General features: G+C 33.7%; 6 protein-coding genes across 14 annotated transcripts; 1 reads left to right on the top strand and 5 right to left on the bottom strand.

The window, feature by feature from the left end:
- Window positions 1-883: 883 nt before the first annotated feature.
- LOC129570208 (uncharacterized protein DDB_G0283357) lies at window positions 884-9,267 on the bottom strand. Of its 7 annotated transcripts, XM_055449721.1 has the most exons (11): window positions 9,206-9,244; window positions 8,734-9,087; window positions 5,179-5,692; window positions 4,952-5,101; window positions 3,995-4,890; window positions 3,332-3,921; window positions 2,893-3,252; window positions 2,555-2,821; window positions 2,150-2,485; window positions 1,783-2,063; window positions 884-1,656 (listed from the first exon to the last, which is right to left on the bottom strand). In XM_055449721.1, exons 3-11 carry the CDS (start codon window positions 5,398-5,400, stop codon window positions 1,486-1,488), a joined length of 3,273 nt encoding a protein of 1,090 aa, XP_055305696.1. In that variant the 5' UTR covers window positions 5,401-5,692; window positions 8,734-9,087; window positions 9,206-9,244; the 3' UTR covers window positions 884-1,485. The 7 variants fall into 7 exon arrangements, with proteins under 7 accessions (XP_055305696.1, XP_055305695.1, XP_055305699.1 ...); XM_055449720.1 differs by having other exon boundaries at window positions 8,734-9,267; XM_055449724.1 differs by having other exon boundaries at window positions 2,893-3,249; window positions 8,734-9,244.
- On the top strand, window positions 9,259-11,141 carry LOC129570216 (39S ribosomal protein L21, mitochondrial). The gene is made up of 3 exons (XM_055449745.1): window positions 9,259-9,457; window positions 9,539-9,795; window positions 9,861-11,141. Exons 1-3 carry the CDS (start codon window positions 9,388-9,390, stop codon window positions 10,113-10,115), a joined length of 582 nt encoding a protein of 193 aa, XP_055305720.1. The 5' UTR covers window positions 9,259-9,387; the 3' UTR covers window positions 10,116-11,141.
- On the bottom strand, window positions 10,157-12,592 carry LOC129570217 (uncharacterized). 2 transcript variants are annotated; one of them, XM_055449746.1, is made up of 4 exons: window positions 12,442-12,592; window positions 11,580-11,820; window positions 11,361-11,487; window positions 10,157-10,640 (listed from the first exon to the last, which is right to left on the bottom strand). In XM_055449746.1, exons 2-4 carry the CDS (start codon window positions 11,807-11,809, stop codon window positions 10,530-10,532), a joined length of 468 nt encoding a protein of 155 aa, XP_055305721.1. In that variant the 5' UTR covers window positions 11,810-11,820; window positions 12,442-12,592; the 3' UTR covers window positions 10,157-10,529. The 2 variants fall into 2 exon arrangements, with proteins under 2 accessions (XP_055305721.1, XP_055305722.1); XM_055449747.1 differs by lacking the exon at window positions 10,157-10,640 and adding an exon at window positions 10,912-11,184.
- A 510-nt stretch (window positions 12,593-13,102) lies between these two features.
- LOC129570199 (ankyrin repeat domain-containing protein 13C) lies at window positions 13,103-16,029 on the bottom strand. Of its 2 annotated transcripts, none has more exons than XM_055449706.1 (9): window positions 15,747-16,029; window positions 15,521-15,562; window positions 15,222-15,326; window positions 15,021-15,152; window positions 14,911-14,940; window positions 14,347-14,831; window positions 14,112-14,261; window positions 13,753-14,000; window positions 13,103-13,664 (listed from the first exon to the last, which is right to left on the bottom strand). In XM_055449706.1, the coding sequence occupies exons 1-9, from the start codon at window positions 15,868-15,870 to the stop codon at window positions 13,649-13,651; spliced, it is 1,332 nt and encodes a 443-aa protein (XP_055305681.1). In that variant the 5' UTR covers window positions 15,871-16,029; the 3' UTR covers window positions 13,103-13,648. The 2 variants fall into 2 exon arrangements, with proteins under 2 accessions (XP_055305681.1, XP_055305680.1); XM_055449705.1 differs by having other exon boundaries at window positions 14,341-14,831; window positions 15,747-16,006.
- A 65-nt stretch (window positions 16,030-16,094) lies between these two features.
- Window positions 16,095-16,857, bottom strand: LOC129570204 (coiled-coil domain-containing protein 12). Its single transcript, XM_055449712.1, has one exon. The coding sequence runs from the start codon at window positions 16,718-16,720 to the stop codon at window positions 16,226-16,228; it is 495 nt and encodes a 164-aa protein (XP_055305687.1). The 5' UTR covers window positions 16,721-16,857; the 3' UTR covers window positions 16,095-16,225.
- A 73-nt stretch (window positions 16,858-16,930) lies between these two features.
- On the bottom strand, window positions 16,931-18,976 carry LOC129570200 (kinetochore protein Nuf2-B). The gene is made up of 5 exons (XM_055449707.1): window positions 18,256-18,976; window positions 18,000-18,178; window positions 17,552-17,934; window positions 17,293-17,484; window positions 16,931-17,211 (listed from the first exon to the last, which is right to left on the bottom strand). The coding sequence occupies exons 1-5, from the start codon at window positions 18,536-18,538 to the stop codon at window positions 17,043-17,045; spliced, it is 1,206 nt and encodes a 401-aa protein (XP_055305682.1). The 5' UTR covers window positions 18,539-18,976; the 3' UTR covers window positions 16,931-17,042.
- Between the last annotated feature and the right edge of the window lie 193 nt (window positions 18,977-19,169).

Here is a 19,169-nt window from a genome sequence, read left to right as displayed (position 1 = left end):
TAAGAGCTGTTGGTGTATTATTATAAATATTAATGAATGGTTCACGATTCATCTCTCACGTAGACAACAATTTGTGCATTTGAAAGATAAATCGTCGTGCAAAACCAATACTAAAATTTTTGAATTTCTGTGTAGATCTTTTTTTTTCTTTATTTCTTTGATCATTTGAGAGAAACTTGTAATGACTAATGGAAAAAACCAGATCGAGTGAATTTAATTTATCTTTTATTAATATACATATACAATAATAGATTTATGTAAGCCTAAAAATTCTGTGTGATTTTTTTTTAAAAATTAAATATCGTTCGAATACAGTACAATATTTCAATTGATTAGACCGAAAATGTATCATACATAAACTGCGAGCTGAAACTATGCTTATGAAAAAATTACGATGTGCATCGTTTCATAATTTACTGTTGACACATTTTCACTCTGACCAACACCATTGTAGTTTCATTTAGTTCTTCCATTCTCAAAATCTACCTTCGGACGTGATAGAAAAACCGTCCAATCAGTTAGAAATAGTTGGCTTCCCACAATATGTGGCAACAAAGACTGTTGCATGATTATTTGAGGTGTGTTCGCAACTTTCAAAAAAAAAAGTGTTTGTGTTTACTTGCATACAATACAACAACTCAACACTAAGCTTCATCAAAAATCGAATTTAACAATGAATCTTGAAATATCTAAATAAACTTTTCAAATAATTAGTCGCCCGAATCGAAGATATCCAATTCGACATACACCAACAATGTGTTACCCAAGAAACTCCAAAATTGCCACAAATAAAAACCAAATGATCGTTAGTTGCATCATTGTCATTTAAAATGAATGTAAATTGCACACGCAAACTTTCTTTTCAAGTCATAATATTTCGTTATTTCTTTTTTTTGTGTCATAGGGGTAGTTTTTTTCTCCACTTTGTTATTAGTCATATTTTCGTCAAAGTTGACGTATCTACGAGAATACATCTGTATTTCTATAATTAAATGTATTGTTGTGTACTTTTGAAATGATGCAGACAAAAACTTCACAATGTATTTCACACAATTACAAAATAAATTGAATCATTCGAGTTTTCAAATGTAGAATTTGAAAGTTTATATTGTAGATATTTGTATATATATACTAAACTCAATAAACAAAAAAAGAAATTCTGCATAGTTTATTAATAATAGACATTTGTTGTATATCTTCGTATAAATTTCGCACGTGATTTTAAGTGTTAGATTTGTAAGTTTTATGTGTTGAATTGATTTTGTTTCAAATAATTTAGCTGAATTTTTTTTCCATTATCATCATATTGCTGTGTGACGCTTCCTCTCATTGTGTGTAAACAAGTAAATTCTAGCGTAAATACAACGATTCATTTAGGTATTTCAATATAGCCCACAACAGGTGTGCAACGTATCTTAGATATTTTTTTTTGTTTTGTTTTATCATTTATATTTCATTCAGTGTTAATGTGATTTCATATATATTTTAATTGATACATTCAGCTTTCTTGGGCAAGTCTTTTTGAGTGAAACCAGGTGGTAGTGGAATTGTGTATTTATCGAAATTATTTGAAAAGCCATTAGATATATTATGGTTCATAAATAGATTGTTTTGACTTTGATCTGTATTAAGCCAGCTTGAATGGTTGAAGTTCACCTAAAAAGAGATTTAAATGGTATTAAAATGCAAGGGGAAAATCGAATCTTTATCTAAAATGCAAAGGTTTTGTCTTGACGATCCAGATGTTAATTGTATTCGTTATTTGTATGAAAATACACTTACCTGCTGTTGTTGCTGGCCCATAATACCACTTTGTAAATTGAGACCGTGTGGAGCTCCATACGATGATTGCATTATATTGTTACGATTGGAAAACTCGTTCGATTTAAGTTTGCTGGTGTCAAATTTGTCGAATTGTCCATTGATCTGTTGTTGTGCCATGTGAGGCGGTGAAATGAACATGTCATTTTGAGATTGCGGCGGCCCAGACATAAAAGACTGATATGGGCGGAATGATACGATAGCTGGATCCATTAAACTCCAATCCGGGGTGTTGCCGAAATCTGAATAATCAAAAACAATAGAATTAGCCATAGCAAAACAGTTTGTCATGATAACAACCCGTAGAGATCACGATTGAAATACGTACTCTTGTTGGTCTGATGTCCTGACTTGGATAACAAATTGCTCATCTGATCGTGAACGCCATAGTTCAAATTCTGTTGCCCACCATGATGCGGCCAGTTGTGTGACTGCTGTGGCTGTGATGCATTACCACTGTTGTTCATGAAGGGTAAGATTTTACTAGTTTGCGTTGCTGCACGTGGCACGCCCAATCCAAATGCATTCATATGCGAAAACCCTGGAGGAGGTAAGCGACAACGTTGGGCCGAATTATCTAGCATCTTATTTTGTTGGTTTGATTGTTGTTCATTTTCCATCAACTCCGCTAGACCTTTTTGTGTCTCAAAGAATGGATCGAAATCTGTGAATGAAAATACAATTTTGATTGGTCATTCTTTTTCGAATGCAAAAAGCAAAAAACATATCCTACCTAATTCATCGTCAATAGAACTACTTTGTGTTGAAAGTTGCTGTTGTTGCAATTGCTGATGTTGTTGCTGCTGCTGCTGTTGCTGCTGCTGTTGTTGTTGTTGTTGTTGTTGTTGTTGGAAAAAGTTTTGTAAACGACTATTTTGAGAGTTATTACTCGTGTGAAACAGATTCAAGTTGTTCAAACATTGCGGTTGAACTTGAGGTGTGCTCAGTCCCAATTGAGTATTTACCAAACGCTGTTTTTGGAGTTGACTACCAAGCAAATCTACAATTACAAGTGAAACCAATAAAATTTCCAAATTCTCTATTCTTCTATCTTGTACAACAGCCACTTACTGTTAGATGAATTTTGTTGATCCAAAAACTGTGAGTTAAGCCGCCTTGCGTCCATAAGTCGTGATTGGTCCATCAAATTGGACACATTCATTTGGTCAGACATGAATAGTGGTTGCTGCTGCTGTTGCTGCGGTGGAGCAAACTGTTGCTGTTGCTGCTGCTGTTGATTCTTATGGAAATCGAAGAACTTAGACAAACTGTTTGCGTATACTTGGTGATTGAGGGAGTCTGTCGGATGTAAACTGTTTTGTAGCTGCTGCTGTTGTGTTCTCTGATTATGTAGATTCTGTGTTTGCTGTGTTAGTTGATTGAAACGGCTCTGTTCGCTTCCTCCGCCGAAGAAATCCAGTGTGCTATCTTCTGGAAAAATAAAATAAAGGCATACAAAACTTTGCATTTATATATTGAAAAGGGAAAATGAATTGCATTTGTGAACTACCTATGAGACCGCCTGAATTTAAGCCCAACCCATTCATCATAGTACGACGTTTTTGAAGTTCCGCCAATCCACCGAAACCATTTTGCAAATTATTTGGACTATAGTCGCTGAGACCTTTAAGAAGATTAAGTTTTTCGTGTAAATCTTGACGTTCTTTGTCCGATTCTGTGCCACTGAGTAGGTCTGGCAATTGTGGCGAATTTGTTTGATTGCTTGAATCCAAACTTCGTAGCTGTGATGTTTGTGATGATTCCAGTTTGAAGAAAGGCGAAGGTTGAAATGTGTTTGACGAGAAGAAGCTGTTATTATCGTCAAACAATCCCAATTTTGAGAAACGTGCCGTTGTATCAATTACATTACTGCTCATGCTACTTGTCAACGGATGACAGTTTGTATTGATCTCAGCATTGCTAACAGATGTTCCAAAGTTTTCAAACGAATTTTTCTCTAAATTGGTTTTATTCTGTTGCTTGTCGACATCTTGCTGTGTCGAATGATTAGTCTCTGTTGCATGATCTGAAAAGTTTGCTGGCGAACTCTTTCCACTGACACTATCACTGATCGTTCCACTATCACCACTAGTTGATAAACTGTGAACCAAGTGTAAATAGTATTTCAGCACATGTTTAGAATATATATAGAATGGGCGTTATATGAAAATACCTGAGTGATGGTGTGTCGGCTTTGCCATCCAAGTCATTTGAAGATGCATCATTCTCAATCTCAGACAGTAGATTTAACTCTTCATCAGCACTCATCGTTTGTTTTGGTGGTTCTCCAGACGCACTATCTTTGGTTACATTGAATCCCGAATCTTTTGTATTTGTTGCTGTTCCATTGCTGTCTTTGCTGTTCATGCTCGTAATGCTGCTTGTACTGTTTGCATTTGTGCCATTCGAACTGTTACTACTAATGGAGTTAGTTGACGATTTCTTATTCTTCGTTTTTTCAGCTTTTGTTTTTTTTCCGCCGTTCTCCTTATTATTGCTGCCTTTACTAGTTTTTCCAGCGTCTTTATTGATTGGCGAAATGGATAGACTTGGCCATGCTTCTTTTGTTTTTTCCGGGCCGTTTTGTGTTGCATTTTCTGTTGTTTGTTTATTACTCTCGCTAAGTTTTCCATTCGGAGAGTTATTATTGTTGTTGTTGATGTTGTTGGTGGTGTTTGCTGCATTATTGGCCGCTGCCGTTTGGGCGATGAGTGCATCGTGCAATCGTTTTTCATATTCCTGATGCTTGCCTTGGTGCATCTCTTCCTTTGTGAAGCTGGCTTCCAGATCACCCAATTCATGCAGATACATGCAGTCCGGTTTTGGACATTGTTGATTCTTCATGAAGTGGCTGCAATACTTCGTTGTGCCCAAGCTAGTTTTTATAAGTCGTCCATCAATCATGATGTTATTAACGCTTTGGATTGCACGCAAAGCATCATTGTTCGAACAATATGTAACGTATGCCGATGCAGACGGACCCTGAACACCTGCATACGTTGTGCTGGGGTTTATCACAACTTTATGAATTTTACCATACTTCCCAAAATACTCGTGCTTCTTTAGAATCTGAATGTAAGAAGTATAATTGTCAGAATTTATTATTGTACACTATGCTCGCTAAACTTACTTCAGCATCTGCCAGCCTTGGTGGTAAGCCAACAACAAATACCAAGTTCTTTTGCACCACTCGCACATTCGCCAAATGCTTACGGTTTTCCGAGATTTTCTGCTTTCGCTGTTGATCTCGTTGCCGCTTCTCTGCCTTCAATGCCGAAATCTGCACAAATAAAACCAAAACCAAGTAGTTCATTCATCTACAGGCTTTATACCTTTTTTTTGTACAACCAGATTTACCTGCTCTTGAGATAACGGCTTGAAGTCAGCTGGATTTTCGGGATAGGCTTTGCGGCATGCAGGACACAATTCGTTTTCATCCGTTCGAATTCGGTGCCAGCAGAATCGGCAGATTTGGTAGCCACACGTGCATGGATAGAAGTTGAGATCATCCACTTCCAAGGGCTCCATACACAAGGGACATTCCACCACATCATCATTGCTATTGTTTAATACGCTCATCTTGATTGCAAAAGTAGTTAACACGATGAAAATGAAACTAAACTGTCACTGCAAGGTTAACTACAGATTTAATGTCGTTTCTTCGAGAGTGTTTTACTTAACAGCCGTTGATGCTGTTAGTTTGTTCAAATGGATTAGCGTTTCGTCCGGATCTAATGAATACTTTCCTGAGAAAATATTCAAACGGTTCAACAAACAGGTGGCAAATAAATCGAATGTGTACTCCGATTTGGATCCGGTATTTGTTATACAGAATCAATAAAGACGACTTGCGTGGAGCTAGAATGAAATTCTGAAAAAATCGAAGAAATGTCAAAAACTTAACTTACATTTAGTTTTTTGAGAAAATCAATCGGTAAAAATAATATAAATCACAAATAAATAAATGTAGACATGTAATACAACGCTTTCAATGGGTTGGAAAATTGTTGGCGTATAAGGAAAATTGGCGTCTATACGAGTGTGATAGAAGCAGTTCATCGTCCATACAATCTGTATGAACTTTTTTAAATGATCAATTAATGTTAGTATGATATGATATGAAAAAAATGGTAATTAATCAATTAATTCGTTTGAATAGAGTAATACATAAACTGAAATAACGCTAAAAATAGCTTGACAAATTTTATCGTCCATTGAGTTCATAAGTCTAAAAAAATTGTGTTCAAGTTGAAAAAATGTAATGCATTTTACAATTGGAGTATATTCAAATTGGAAATTCTGCTAAAAATTCGATTTGGAAGCTAATTAGTAGTGAATTGTAAAATCTCGATAATTGCTATACGCACTGTATAGTTGAAAACAATTTCAAAAGAAAGAAAAATCGATTGCGACGCACTCGTAAACGAATTATGTACACAACTTTTACTCATTCACACACTCAAAATACATCAACAGATGTGGAAGATTTTCATATATATATAAAATAGTATGTGTTATGGCGATTGAATTTAATTTTTGCTTTGTTGGATTGAATATATGATGAATTTCACATAAAATCTATTGGTTCGTATGTAAATGCATATCGCAATAGTAAAGTGCTTTTACTACAATATATTTGGCGTTAATAGAACAACTACATCGTTGCATTGAACAATCGAAGTTTGAGCAAAACATTACGTTTTGTCAGGTTTAATATACAAGAAAGAATCGTCTATTTAATTTTACACATTTTCTTGTTACGGAAAAAAATACACACTTACGCCAGAATCATGAACGTCAACAGTAATTTAGATTATTTCTTATTTTGCGAATTGTTGAATTCTGATTCGATTCAATGTTTTCCAAGAAATTTATAGTTTTCATGAAGCGACGAAAATGAAAAAGTTACGTGTTCATTTTGATTGCTTTGTTTTTTCCGCATACAGATGCACACGGTGCGTTCACATCATACATTCGTACGTAAACCAGTTTAAATCGAAAAAGTATATTTTTCGACGCATACATCCAAACGAATCAAGTACAAACGTCAATACGTAAGAAAACGTAGAAAAGACATCAATGGAATTTTTTTTCGCAGGTTTATGTTTTCAATCTCTTTTCTTTGCACAAATTGCTCTAGAATTTTCCCTGTGAGCAAATTTAGCCAAGATTTATTTGTGGTTGATTCTTTTTTTTCACCATTCACTATGTTTTCTAATTCTTGAGGTTTTCAACCAAGATTGATGTAGCATCATAGTTCACATGTAGGTGTTGAATAGATGAATACAAATGCTTGTCCTCCCTTGGACAATCAATATACATGAGCAATTCGAAATAAAATTTCTAAATATTTACGTTTGAGTAATAGCCGTCTGAGAAAAACATACACCGATAGCATTTGAATTTCGAAAAAAAATCCATAATCTCAGACGCACTACTATTGGCTGTTGAAATAAATGACGCTCTTGTAAAAGTAACAAATCAATGAATAATGCTTCGAACACACATAAACAAAAAAGTAATACAAGCACGCGGTGGATTTTAATGGATTTGTATCTGTACGGACAAAAATTGTACATTCACTTTGACTTTTACTCAGAGCTTGTTTGCAACGGCACAGTGTTTCAGTATAGCGAATATCATTGATATTTTTTTTTTAAATAATCGCCAAATTTACTTTAGCTAATCAGAATTGGTTGCACAATATTGTCATTTCAATATTTTGCGCAGCCCATCTTCTTTAATCAATGCACAGAATTCAAATTAGAAAATTTGCAATGTAAAAACTTCGACAAAAATAGACTCATTAAATAGTAGTTGATTTGTTTGTCTAATTTATTTACACACACATGGTTCATTATTAAATTTTGTAATAAATTATGTTTTTTTATATATTTTCACATCACCATCTTTCTGATATTTTTCGGGGAATTAGTAAACCGAAACGCACCTAAAATATTTTATCTGCTAACTGTCCTATCGTTATATCAGTTCATTTGAGTATGCTAGAACTCATGTTGAATTTACAATTCATATGTGATTCGCACGATTATTGAACAAAATCCATTGAAACATACTCTTTTCGAATGCCCACATAATATTTAAATACATATGCAATGAATACATATAAAAAAGCACACTATGATCTCTTGTACTGTTGTGCACCGTTTTTTTTTCTTCTTTTCTTTTCTTTTTTGTATTTTCCACTCAGTTATTCACAGCAAATGAACAATATATATGTATACAATATATATATGTATATATAAATATTTCTCGAACGAATTACTACGTAAGAAAATATTTTATACTCTATAAATGCGAAGTGCTGCCTTTGGATGTTCATATAGTTTATAATGGTGTACGCGATTTGCGTTAGTATGTTCCCCGCAAAATAGTTTGAATAAATATTGTCTGTATGCATTCATTTTTTTTTTGTAAAGAAAAAAATGATTGTTCACACTGCTGAGAGAATATACGAAAATTTTGCGATGTGTTGCATTCAATATTTTAAACAATAGCAGCCTCCACACATTTTTTTTTCCAATACAAAAGCAGCAAGACTTTTAAGACATACAAAAATACACTATCGTATTGGACAACATTGTGAATCACACATAAGGACACATACACGTACACAAAACGCAGGAAAATTCATACGAAATGGCGAAGAAAAAAGGCAGACAGACAATTTTCTAGAATATGATTCATTGAATCGAAGAAGAAAACACTTTAATCCATTCTTCTTTAAATCCAATCGATTCATTTGTATTTGACTGCTCGAAAACTTATAACCACTCTATATTTTTTAGATTTTCTTTCCGTTTCTTTTTCTTTCTTTCAGTTTTTCACCCAAACAAAATCTCTTTTCGCAATTTTAGCTATGCGACGTCGATGGGTCATGATAATAATTACCTGATGATAAATATTATACTTTTTTTAAGAGTTATTGATCGAAATTATATGGAAACTTTTAGACAATATTCAATAAATTTATTTATTATAGTAATTTTGGAATTAAAGACGGCAGATGAGCTCACGAAAATCGAATTTATACGATTGTAAGTATTACTTTGTGTGTTAGATGTGACACAATAAATTACACAGTGAAATAGTTAGTCGACCGGATATTTCTTATTTCGACTATTGTTGAATTTTACGAAAAAAAAAGATGACGCCATTTTGTTTTATTGTTAATGCTGTCGTTTTATGCGATGTTTGCTGATAACTTCACTTCCAATGTTGTTCGAATCGAAATAGAACGAAAAACTGAAAAAACAGGCAATTTTATCGTTTTTTCATTTTATTCCTTTACTTTCTCTTCGAAATGTGAAGAATGTAATATTTCATGATATTTTGCAATTTAAAAAAAAAAACAATGTGGTACAATTATTTTTCTACTCGTTTCAATACATAAATATTTTCGATGTTATTTTGACATTCGAACTGTCAACAAAAGAGACATTCGACTGCTAGGAACTACTAAAAAAATCAGATGTGCACGATTTGAAAAAAAACAACACTGAATCGATTTAAAAGTTGTAGCGAATATATTTATAAATTTTTAAAATGTTTATGCGGCGTCTTTTCAACCTTGGCCGTCAGCTTGCACCGTTAAATATATCAAGTGCAGTTCAAAGTAATATGAAATTCTTTTTGAAAGAAAAATCAAAGGAAAATATCAGCTGAAACCTAACCTAATTTTGTTTGAACCATGTAGATTTTTCAGTTGTGCAGAAGAATACACTTTTTCAAAGTGCAAACAAAGTGGAATTTCTGAAAAAGCCAATCGTCGAAAAAAACGCATGTCAATCTGTCATCAGCAATGTCAACAATCTTGTTAATCGGCAGGAAGAAGGACGCCTATTTGCAGTGGTGCACCTATGTGGAAAACAATACAAAGTAACTGCGGGTGATATTGTTGTTATAGAGGGATATTGGGCTCCAACGATTGGAGATAACATTCGTTTGGAAAAGGTACTACTATTTTGCAAAATAAACTCATAAAGTGACAATTTGCTTATTTGTTTGGTGTTTTGTAGGTACTACTAGTTGGCGGTGATAGTTTCACACTTACTGGCCGACCTTTGGTGCAACCGAATATTGTAGATGTACAAGCCACTGTTGTTGAAAAAACCATAGCGCACACGAGGACCACATTCAAGAAGAAACGAAGAAAGCAATATATGCGAATCAAATTCCATCGATCTGCTCAATCAATGATTCGCATAAATTCGATTACAATCAATCCTCAAATTGATATTAATTCCACGAAATCAAATCTTTTGCAGGAATAAGGAATAGAATTTAAAAGGGAAAGGAAAGGAAACAAAGGAAATAAAACTAATTTAGTCAAAAATGTGATTTTGCTTTAATTTTCGCAGGCGGTGATGTTATTTATTCAATAGATATTTTATCAGAATTTCTCAAATTAGTTTCAACAAATTATTAGGCAAGTAAATGGATCCCGTTTCAGTTCATTGACCTCAATTTGTGCAACGGAAAAGAACGCTTAAAGAGGATAATTCAATCATAAATTGGAGAACATTCAATGAAATGCTCTCTCTTCAGCAAGATACAAAGACAGGGGGTAGTAAAATGTCATTAGTCGTTTTTAGTCGTCTGTATTATTGATGTCTTCGGACCAGGTGTTTATTTATTTCAATCGTATATATGAATTGTCTTTTTGGTTTCATTGTTCTCGTCGTACACTATGTTAACGTTTGTTTGTCAGTTTTTGTTGTTCGTTTGTCTTTCTGCATAAATTTCTGGAGTTTTGATCCATTAAAAGGGGCTTCGGATCCGGGGGGATAGAGTCTCATCTAGAAAAACAAAACGTAAAAGTCAGATATAAATACGTGCATAATATAACGGTTTTATCCAGTCATGGTCTGAACGAAAATCCTTTCACATGTGAGATGTCTTGTAAGATATACTATAAAGTATGTGCGATGGGTGAGTTAATTAATGTCAGTGGTTACTTCCAATTTCGTTCGAGTTAAAGGCTAGAATTGGTCAGAGTGGAGTTGTGTATGAAGTGTACAAAACATAACAGTAAACGGTAAGTAAATTTAGGGTTTTTTAGTAAGAGAATTTTGATTTAGAAAAAAACTGTAAACTTTATTATAAAATACATAAAATGTATCGAGAACATGAAGTTAATAGGCCAAATATCAGAAAAAAACTGTAAACCAGAAACAATTTTTTCCGATTTTTTTCTCTTTTGAATCAGTTTATTTAGATCAATGCAATTTTTGCTGGAGATTTAGTGTGCTAATTGTGTAAATCAATAAAAAGAGAATGTCAGCGTGATGAAATGGGAACATCGGTGTTATTTAAAATTTCCTCCTCCTTCGAGAATCTCTTCTGCAATTAATAAATAGAAAAAACCGATCTTAAAAAATAAACATATTAGCGGATATGTATGGTGTACTCTTGGTGCGTCTTCCTTCCGAAAATCGTTCGATTGTGTTCAACACAAATATTCTCTTACCACAGATTTGGAACATAAATTGTAATTACGAGTTTCCGTATATACTTGCCATTATTCGGTATTTTTCTTTACACGCGTAGTCAGATTCATCGACATCCTTATAGCAATCAGGCTCATACTCATCCTCATCTGGAAGATTTCCTTCGAATTCGCAAAGCTTATGAATGGGGCGAGCTCTATGTCGAATGATTTTTATAAGTTTTGTGAAGAAAAGTCAAGCAAATAATTTTTCATAGTTTCCTGATGAAATATATGGCCTGCATCTTACCTCACTATAATCTTATCTGTACCCGTCGGTTTGTTTGGAATACAGTAGAATACATCGGGAGTGTCTTTATCAAAAACTATTGCTTTTCTGGTTAAATCTTTGCCATTCACTTTGATCGTTCGATCATACTTTTTGCCTTTGGACTTCGATTTACTTATGTCAGCGTTTACAAGACTCATGACGACCAAAAATATCGTCACATATGTGACAAGTGCATGCACTGGCTTCATCTCGAATTGATCTGAATAGAACCAATGAAAATGTTCAAATTCATAATGGAATATTTTTCTATAGTTTTCAAAATTATTCATGTTATTCCTCAGTTGTGCTTTCAAAACGTATGTATACAATAGTGTACTGGATGATAATTAAAAGTAAATGATGGGAAAATAAACAAACGTAATGAAACTCTTCAATGCTGCATTTTGTTTTCATTATCTCAAGTTGTTCACAAACGAGTTTTCAGAAATATTTTTCACAGTGAAAACAATGTTACTCAAATATTTGCATAAATTACAATGTTCGGTAAACATAACAACTACGACTTCATTAGTTTGATGAAGAAAATTTAATTCTGTTGAATGTGAACGAAAAATAAACTAAAAACTATCTTTATTTCACTAGAAACAGTTTCAAGTCAATACAATTTTTGAGGTTGCAAAAGTGCAAAGGCGTTTTTGCATTACTAAACTGATCACCTTATAAGATTCACACTTTTGGTCATGACAAATGGCTGCTTGAAAAAATAAATCATACTATACATCTTTTACGCTTTTTACACTGTATGAATATGTACTTGAAATCGCATTTATGTTTTTTATGTTATTACGATATGGTTTTTAATTCTAATTTAAAAACTTACACTTTTATTTGAAACTAAAATCGATCAACGCCACGGTGATTACTATTCTAGTAAAATGTAGTTTACACAATTGAATAATACGTAGGTGAGTCAGATATTCGCAACTTCTTTAAGATGACTGATGGGTCACCAACAAAATTAAATAGTTTCATCTGTAGACGAAGTGTGTAGAAGAGAGAAATGGGAAAAAATGCTACGCTTCGCTATTTGGTTTGTATGTATGTTTGTATGCATGCTCATTGCTCACCTGTAAAATATAAAGTTGTATTTGTCTGCGTGCTTTATCTCACAGGTATGCGAATATCTCAAAACTGAAGTCAGTTCAGTTTCTATCCCCTCCTGTTTGTTTTTAGCATCGGTTTCTCTAGTAGTAGAGAATATTAATGCTGTTTTTCAGAGATGTTTTATTATGCGTAGCATTGAATTTCGAAAACAAAGGTTTGAATGAAAGCTTGTAGGTAATTTTTTTGCCAACGGTAAAATAAACGGTAAGCGTGAAAGATTTCAATGCATGATAGGCATGATAATGGATAGCTGGATATGCAAAGATCATAAATACTTACTGCGTGCACAAAACTGAAAATTGAATTTTACTGGAATGTAGGTCATAGGTTCGGCTCTTTATATCCGAAAGAAGCTTCAAATAAAACAAAAACCAACGTAGCATTAAATGGAACCTCTGAATAGAAACGTAAAATTGTTTCTATTTAGAAATTTATTATTTACTTTTCACTTTTACACATAAAATCGTTCACATTACTGATGACTCTTGAAGAATTTGAATTCTACTTTCCATTGTTGCATAAACATTCATGTAGATGAAGCGGAACCGATCAGTCAATTAATTGATTGAAACATCAATTGGAGTCAGTGGGTGAAACAATAACTGCCATCGGTGGGTGCTGGCAATGAAATTCTTATTTACGAACAGGTGATTTTGACTAATATATTGTGCTGATTTTGGGGTGCTGTTCATTAGACATTTTCTGGTCACACTACACATTTGTTGCTCTTCTTCAAAATCACATGCATAAATATTGAGTGGAAAATTAAATAAAATCGTGATAGAACGGAATCTCAAATAGGACTACTGCGAGTTTTATAATTTGATATTTTTTTCTATTCAATATGTTATCATACACTTAGATAAATGAAAATTGTATGGTGATTAAATTATTATGTTTACAGTATAAATAATTTCAATACGTCATAAGTCGGGAAACCTGGAAAGAGTGAAGAGAGAAAAAAGGAAAGGTAGGTAAATGACATCGAAACCAAATCTACATCTGATAATATTAAAATAATAATTACCGCATGCTGTCTTCAGTATATTCATTGGGAATTTCAAACAAATCTGGCGATATGTTATCACGAAATTCGAACTTTTGAAAAGTGATTTTCGCTGAGACGGTTGGTAAGATCGGTATGTCAATTTTCACAGGAAAACCGCTTGGTAATTTCAATGTAACGAATTCACGAAGCTTTGTAAAGTGTTTGAATGGCGCGATTACTTCTAACACATTAAGCAACATTTCCACAGTTAATGGGAAATCTTTACTCTGAAAAGCAACAAACAATTGAAAAATTTTCATGCCCAAATGCAGGTATGTCGTAGCTGCGATCGCACATAATGCTATTTGAAATTAGATAAAATAGAGAATTCTATTTACCATTGCTACTGTTGCACGAAATGTCTTACTAGTTTCCTTATAAATGATTTGCCTTCCAAGATTGGGATATTCGCCAGGCTCTGAATTGATATACTCATCCCAAGTGATTCCATTTTCCTCCGGCGGTGTAAGCGATTCACGGCGTACAATCTGGTGGACAAATGTTATGCATCGTGATTACTACTACCATATCAAAAAAAGAAGTTTTTGATCAGGCTTTTTTCGTTACCAATACCTCTCCGTTTTGATCTAAACTCGGTGCATGATGGCCGCCCTTCAACGATTCCATAATGGCTTTGTTCTTTTGTAAATCATCACGTGATAGATGCTCGCGTCGTTTCCGTGATTCCAACACTAATCCATTGATTGAATACAATTCACAATCGTATTGACCAGCAACCAATTCTTTTCTATCTTCTCGAAAAATCCAACCACTTTGAGCTCTAACGAAGTTAATGCTCTTTGTTGACATTTGAGCCGCAAGTATATCACTGGACATTAATATGTCCACTTCATCCTCAATTTCAGTATCAGTCTCTTCGTATCGAACTCGTTGATAGCAATGATATTCATTATCTAAAACGGTTAGTGACTCGCGTGGATTATTATCACCGCGAAATATAAAGGATATGTCACCGCGTTCCCAACGCATGTCGGAAAAATCAACGAGAGTTGTATCCAAACGAATTGAAGAACCACTTTTATGAATTTTGCATATGTCTTCGTAGGAAGAAAAATAATTCATTTTCTTATTATTGTAATAAATGTCATAATAAACAAAAGCGTATTCAACGCATACCTGATGGCAGAATTCGTGACACTAACGGCACTATAAGAGGAGAAAAATATATTTGTAATATTATCTTAAAGATGAATTTTTCCTTCCATCATCACATATGACTATCTTACCCCATGACTGAAAATCCCATTTTAATTCCATATAAAAGTCTCCCATTTGCTTTAATGCTTTCACTAAATTCGGTCTTCTTTCTTCGATTTGCTCTTTGGCTTGTTGCTTTAATTTCTTCAACAATGAACAAACTGGAACAAAAGTAATTGTTCGTCGGTGTTTATAATATCAAATTTGTATTCAAACACAAATAATCTCACTTGTTTGTCGATCCCCATAGCTAATCGCTTCGGCTAGAGGGGACCATCCGTTCACATTCTTAACTTTCACAGGAGCACCATGAGCCAATAGAAGATGTGTACACACTATAAATGCACATCGTATATTTATATCATCAGTCACTTCCATTATCAAAATATATTCAATATGTGGCAACAAATGTAAACAAATCGAATAGGCAAAATCTATGTATCGATTTTTTTTGGTCCTATACTATTTTTATACACGTTATGTATATTCCCACAGAAAGCTTGGGCCATATCTGTATTTATATACATACCTTTGCGGCCGAGCATTACAGATAAATGTAGTGCTGTATTTCCTGTAATATTAAGTATGTGATGATAAATGATATAATAAACAATAATTTTATGATATTATTTATGAATATATCACGAATAAAACCGTGAAAGATTGATTCCGAATAATTAAATCTTTAATAACAAATAGGCTTATCAAAATACGATTGATTTTTATAAATAAATATGGAAAAATTATGTTTTTACCGTGTTTATCCTTTTGGGCAACATTATTTGTACGAATCAATTGGTTTAGCTTACGAAAATCGTCCTCAAAAATACATTTATGCAGAGAACAATCAATTGGATTATCTTCTTCTGTGTCTGCCATTTTTATGGATACTACCAGTCCTTAAACACAAAATTGAAATTCAAACAAAAAATGCAAAGCGACACCAAAAAAAGAAGCAAAAAAGTGGTATTTCAGTAGTGAATTTTGTGAACTGTCAAATATATAATTCTTCTCGACGCTATTTTTTATGCTACTGCATAAATGTCATTTACAATAGAATGAAAAACATAACCTCATTTTACCATAGAAATAGACCCATTTGTTTATCAAAGTTTTAGCAATAGTTGAACTTGTTATTTTATTCGTTTTGTTTTGACAATCATATTAAATTGGTCTTAAATTCAATTCAGTACATGTATTGGAAACAGTAAATTGTAATTATGCTTGAAAGTTCCTAGTTTTCAGGTTGCGCAGTATATCCAACAGCATTAACTGCTTGCAAGTCAACGTCACCGTCGTTTGATCGCAGACGGTCGCGGATAATTTCAGCTATTGCGCGCTGGGTTCGACGATCAAGTATTTCCAATTTTTTCGCCACATCTCTTTTTAAGTCCCAATCAGGTTTTCTTGGTGCGAGGTTTTGTATATCGATTTCTTCGATGACTATAGGTGTTTTCAATGTATGAACTTCGCTTGTAATCTGTGATATCACATCGTCATTCTTTAACGCTGTTTGACTGTGTTCTGCATCTTCGTTTGGCTGATCTGTTACGTTTTTCGTCAATTGTGTCGGTAATGGCAAATTCACTTTCTCTGCGTCGCTGTTGAATGTATTCGTTGATGCCGTCTGATCCTTTGTTTCTGCTTTACGTTTCAAATTTCTCAATCGTTCTTTTCGCTTCAATGCTTGTTCTTCCAATGATCCAATTGGTATTTCAAACTCAGACATTTTTTTCAGTGTTTTGTAACAAATATGTTAATTGTACCTTTTGAAATACGTTAAAAAACGTTAGAATAATCAATCAAAAGAAGTAATACTAGTTACGAGGTACTGACTGTTTGGTAATGGATACAAATGCCGTATTTTGACGTTCGATGAAAATTAAGTGCTGATCGGTCAACACTGAAAGACTATTCAATGTATTGGAAAAGCCTATTGTTTTAATTTGAATACAGTAATCGCAACCTCAAGAGTTCTGTTTATTTCCATGAAATTTGAATACATTTTCCAATGATTTGAACACGAAATTAGAAAAATACATTATCAGATTTTATATGCTTTTCCCCGGATGATTGGACGGTAATGTCAATGTTCGAAGAATTGTTGAAATTGAATTCAGAATGAAGTGCTGTTGTCGTTCCAATTCTTCGATTCCTAATCTGGCTTCTGACAGTTCGCTGTTGGCCACCTCGATATTCTTTTCGTGATAGGATACTGTCCTAAAATTCCCAATAAATTTTAATGCGTTTTATTCATGCGAAGATTATTCTATTTGCTCGAAAAAGGCTTTGAGAAATCACCTGACTAATTCATCACTTATAGCGTTGGAATCGACTTGAATTTTATCGGTATGTGCCTCAATTTGTTTGGTTTTTGACAAAATCTCATCCGTATTTTCCATTAAAGCTTTCAGATTGATTTTCAACTCTTTGATACGCTGTTCTTCTTGCTTAATTTCCTTCATGGTCAAATCGAGGTTCGAATTAACCGATCTATAACATTTGTATTGATTAGTGGTCATGAACGAGACTGCAGAAATTCAAAATAAAGTGTGCTTACATGAACTCATCGTAATGAGCTATTTGGTGTACTTTCAATGCCTTGTTAACAATTTCTAATGTTAGCGTGAGTTCTTTAATTTTGGCACTAGATACAACGTTCGATGTTCGAACATGTTCGGCAACCTCACGCAATTCATTCAACTCTTGCTTCAGAGCCTCAATCGCATTTAGCCGTGTTTTATACTCCTCCTCACTAACGACGGTTTCACTTAGTTCAGTTTGTTTGATTTCAACTTTTATGATTGTTGAATCAAAATTCTTGTTGTCTGCATTCTTCTGTGTGATCTCCTTATCCAGCATCTGTAGATCGGCTAGACAATTGTTCACTCGTTCCTGTAGTTGTGGTAACTTTTTCTCATACTCGCCCAATTGAAGTTCCATCTGAAATGGGATGTCTTTTATTTTGACAACTAAATTAAATTGAATTGCGTCGACGGTGAACTCACATTCGCTGCGCGTTTTTTTGCCGTTTCATTCTTGACTTGAAGTGCGTTATTCGTTGCCAATGCCTCGTTATATGAACTCAAAGCATCGTGTGCCTTCTCATATACTGTTTCTTTCACCATTTTATAGTATTTCACGTAGTTGAACAACATTTTCAATACGTGGGAACTCTTTTTCGGATCTGTACAAATATTTAAAAGAGAAAAATGGCATCATTGTTTGCATAACAAATGTGATTGTAACCTAACAAGATCTTACTTGGATTAATCAAATCTAAGTAGTAAAAGTTATGTGCCTCATCAGACAACTGGTATAAGCGTTGAACGAACCCACAAAATGTAATGAAATATAAACGTTCTGAATCATGGTTGTTCATTGCTTCAATTCGAGCAGATTCAATGTTGATATTCAAACTACGCAAAAGTGACTCAAGTGCACTATAGAAGAACTGGAAATTTGGCCGTCGCACACTGCTTTCGTCAATTTTAAAATCCAACAATCCGTTCCATTGTGAAATGAACTCCGCTTCTTTACTTGACATTTTTGAATAAATTAAAATATTTGTGATCGACCTTAGAAATATGCTTTATTTTATTTGGTTCGTTCGTTTGTGTTTGTTGGAAGAAAAATCGGTTGACTTCTGTTTAAAACTAAACCAGTGTTACCAACATAAATATATGACATGTCATTCGAAGTCGAATATACTTCGCCAGTATTGTTTAGTACGGGCGAAATACAAACATCTCCATGTTAAAGAAGCGGTTGTGTTTTTGTTTCACTTTGAATATAAATTCTTTATAGTAGGGAAAAAACAATGGGGATTGTATGATTACATCACACACATTTTTTTTTCTATGCATTTTGGTGTATTGTATATCATTTATTTTCCGATGCATTTCTTCCAAAGTGGTGCCAACATGACAGTTGGAAATTTTTAAATTCGGGTATTCGAAACATAAATACTTATGACGGTAGAATCGAAAAGTTTCTGCATATTCTTTTCGTATTTATGAATTAACTACTGAATTTATTTATTCTGAATATTCTTATGCAATTTTTGAAGAAAAAAAAAATTAAAATCCAAAAGAATGATATAAATAGTTGACCGAATCGTTTTGAATATGTTTTAAACACACGGCGAAACGTTGATTATGGCGAATTCATCGGTTTTC

Source organism: Sitodiplosis mosellana, unplaced genomic scaffold (assembly GCF_009176505.1).
Source record: "Sitodiplosis mosellana isolate CC-2019 unplaced genomic scaffold, AAFC_SMos_1.0 Smas_scaffold_47, whole genome shotgun sequence".
Lineage (NCBI taxonomy): Eukaryota > Metazoa > Arthropoda > Insecta > Diptera > Cecidomyiidae > Sitodiplosis > Sitodiplosis mosellana.
The sequence above is the reverse complement of the archived record's forward strand: the minus strand, read 5'-3'. Positions and strand labels throughout refer to the sequence as shown.

What these genes read in the sequence shown, in the direction of transcription:
- LOC129570208 (XM_055449720.1), bottom strand. Translation starts at nt 5,400, where the DNA reads ATGAGCGTATTAAACAATAGCAATGATGATGTGGTGGAATGTCCCTTG. An exon ending in CAAGGCTGGCAGATGCTGAA is followed by an intron (nt 4,891 to 4,951) that starts GTAAGTTTAGCG and finishes TCTTACATTCAG; the next exon opens with ATTCTAAAGAAGCACGAGTA. An exon ending in AAATTCAGGCGGTCTCATAG is followed by an intron (nt 3,253 to 3,331) that starts GTAGTTCACAAA and finishes TTATTTTTCCAG; the next exon opens with AAGATAGCACACTGGATTTC.
- LOC129570216 (XM_055449745.1), top strand. Translation starts at nt 9,388, where the DNA reads ATGTTTATGCGGCGTCTTTTCAACCTTGGCCGTCAGCTTGCACCGTTA. An exon ending in TATATCAAGTGCAGTTCAAA is followed by an intron (nt 9,458 to 9,538) that starts GTAATATGAAAT and finishes TGAACCATGTAG; the next exon opens with ATTTTTCAGTTGTGCAGAAG. An exon ending in ATAACATTCGTTTGGAAAAG is followed by an intron (nt 9,796 to 9,860) that starts GTACTACTATTT and finishes GGTGTTTTGTAG; the next exon opens with GTACTACTAGTTGGCGGTGA.
- LOC129570217 (XM_055449746.1), bottom strand. Translation starts at nt 11,809, where the DNA reads ATGAAGCCAGTGCATGCACTTGTCACATATGTGACGATATTTTTGGTC. An exon ending in ACAGATAAGATTATAGTGAG is followed by an intron (nt 11,488 to 11,579) that starts GTAAGATGCAGG and finishes CATTCGACATAG; the next exon opens with AGCTCGCCCCATTCATAAGC. An exon ending in AAGAAAAATACCGAATAATG is followed by an intron (nt 10,641 to 11,360) that starts GCAAGTATATAC and finishes TTGTTTTTCTAG; the next exon opens with ATGAGACTCTATCCCCCCGG.
- LOC129570199 (XM_055449705.1), bottom strand. Translation starts at nt 15,870, where the DNA reads ATGGCAGACACAGAAGAAGATAATCCAATTGATTGTTCTCTGCATAAA. An exon ending in TGTAATGCTCGGCCGCAAAG is followed by an intron (nt 15,327 to 15,520) that starts GTATGTATATAA and finishes GTGCATTTATAG; the next exon opens with TGTGTACACATCTTCTATTG. An exon ending in GTCACGAATTCTGCCATCAG is followed by an intron (nt 14,832 to 14,910) that starts GTATGCGTTGAA and finishes CTTCCTACGAAG; the next exon opens with ACATATGCAAAATTCATAAA.
- LOC129570204 (XM_055449712.1), bottom strand. Translation starts at nt 16,720, where the DNA reads ATGTCTGAGTTTGAAATACCAATTGGATCATTGGAAGAACAAGCATTG.
- LOC129570200 (XM_055449707.1), bottom strand. Translation starts at nt 18,538, where the DNA reads ATGTCAAGTAAAGAAGCGGAGTTCATTTCACAATGGAACGGATTGTTG. An exon ending in CAAAAAAACGCGCAGCGAAT is followed by an intron (nt 17,935 to 17,999) that starts GTGAGTTCACCG and finishes ATCCCATTTCAG; the next exon opens with ATGGAACTTCAATTGGGCGA. An exon ending in GCTCATTACGATGAGTTCAT is followed by an intron (nt 17,485 to 17,551) that starts GTAAGCACACTT and finishes CAAATGTTATAG; the next exon opens with ATCGGTTAATTCGAACCTCG.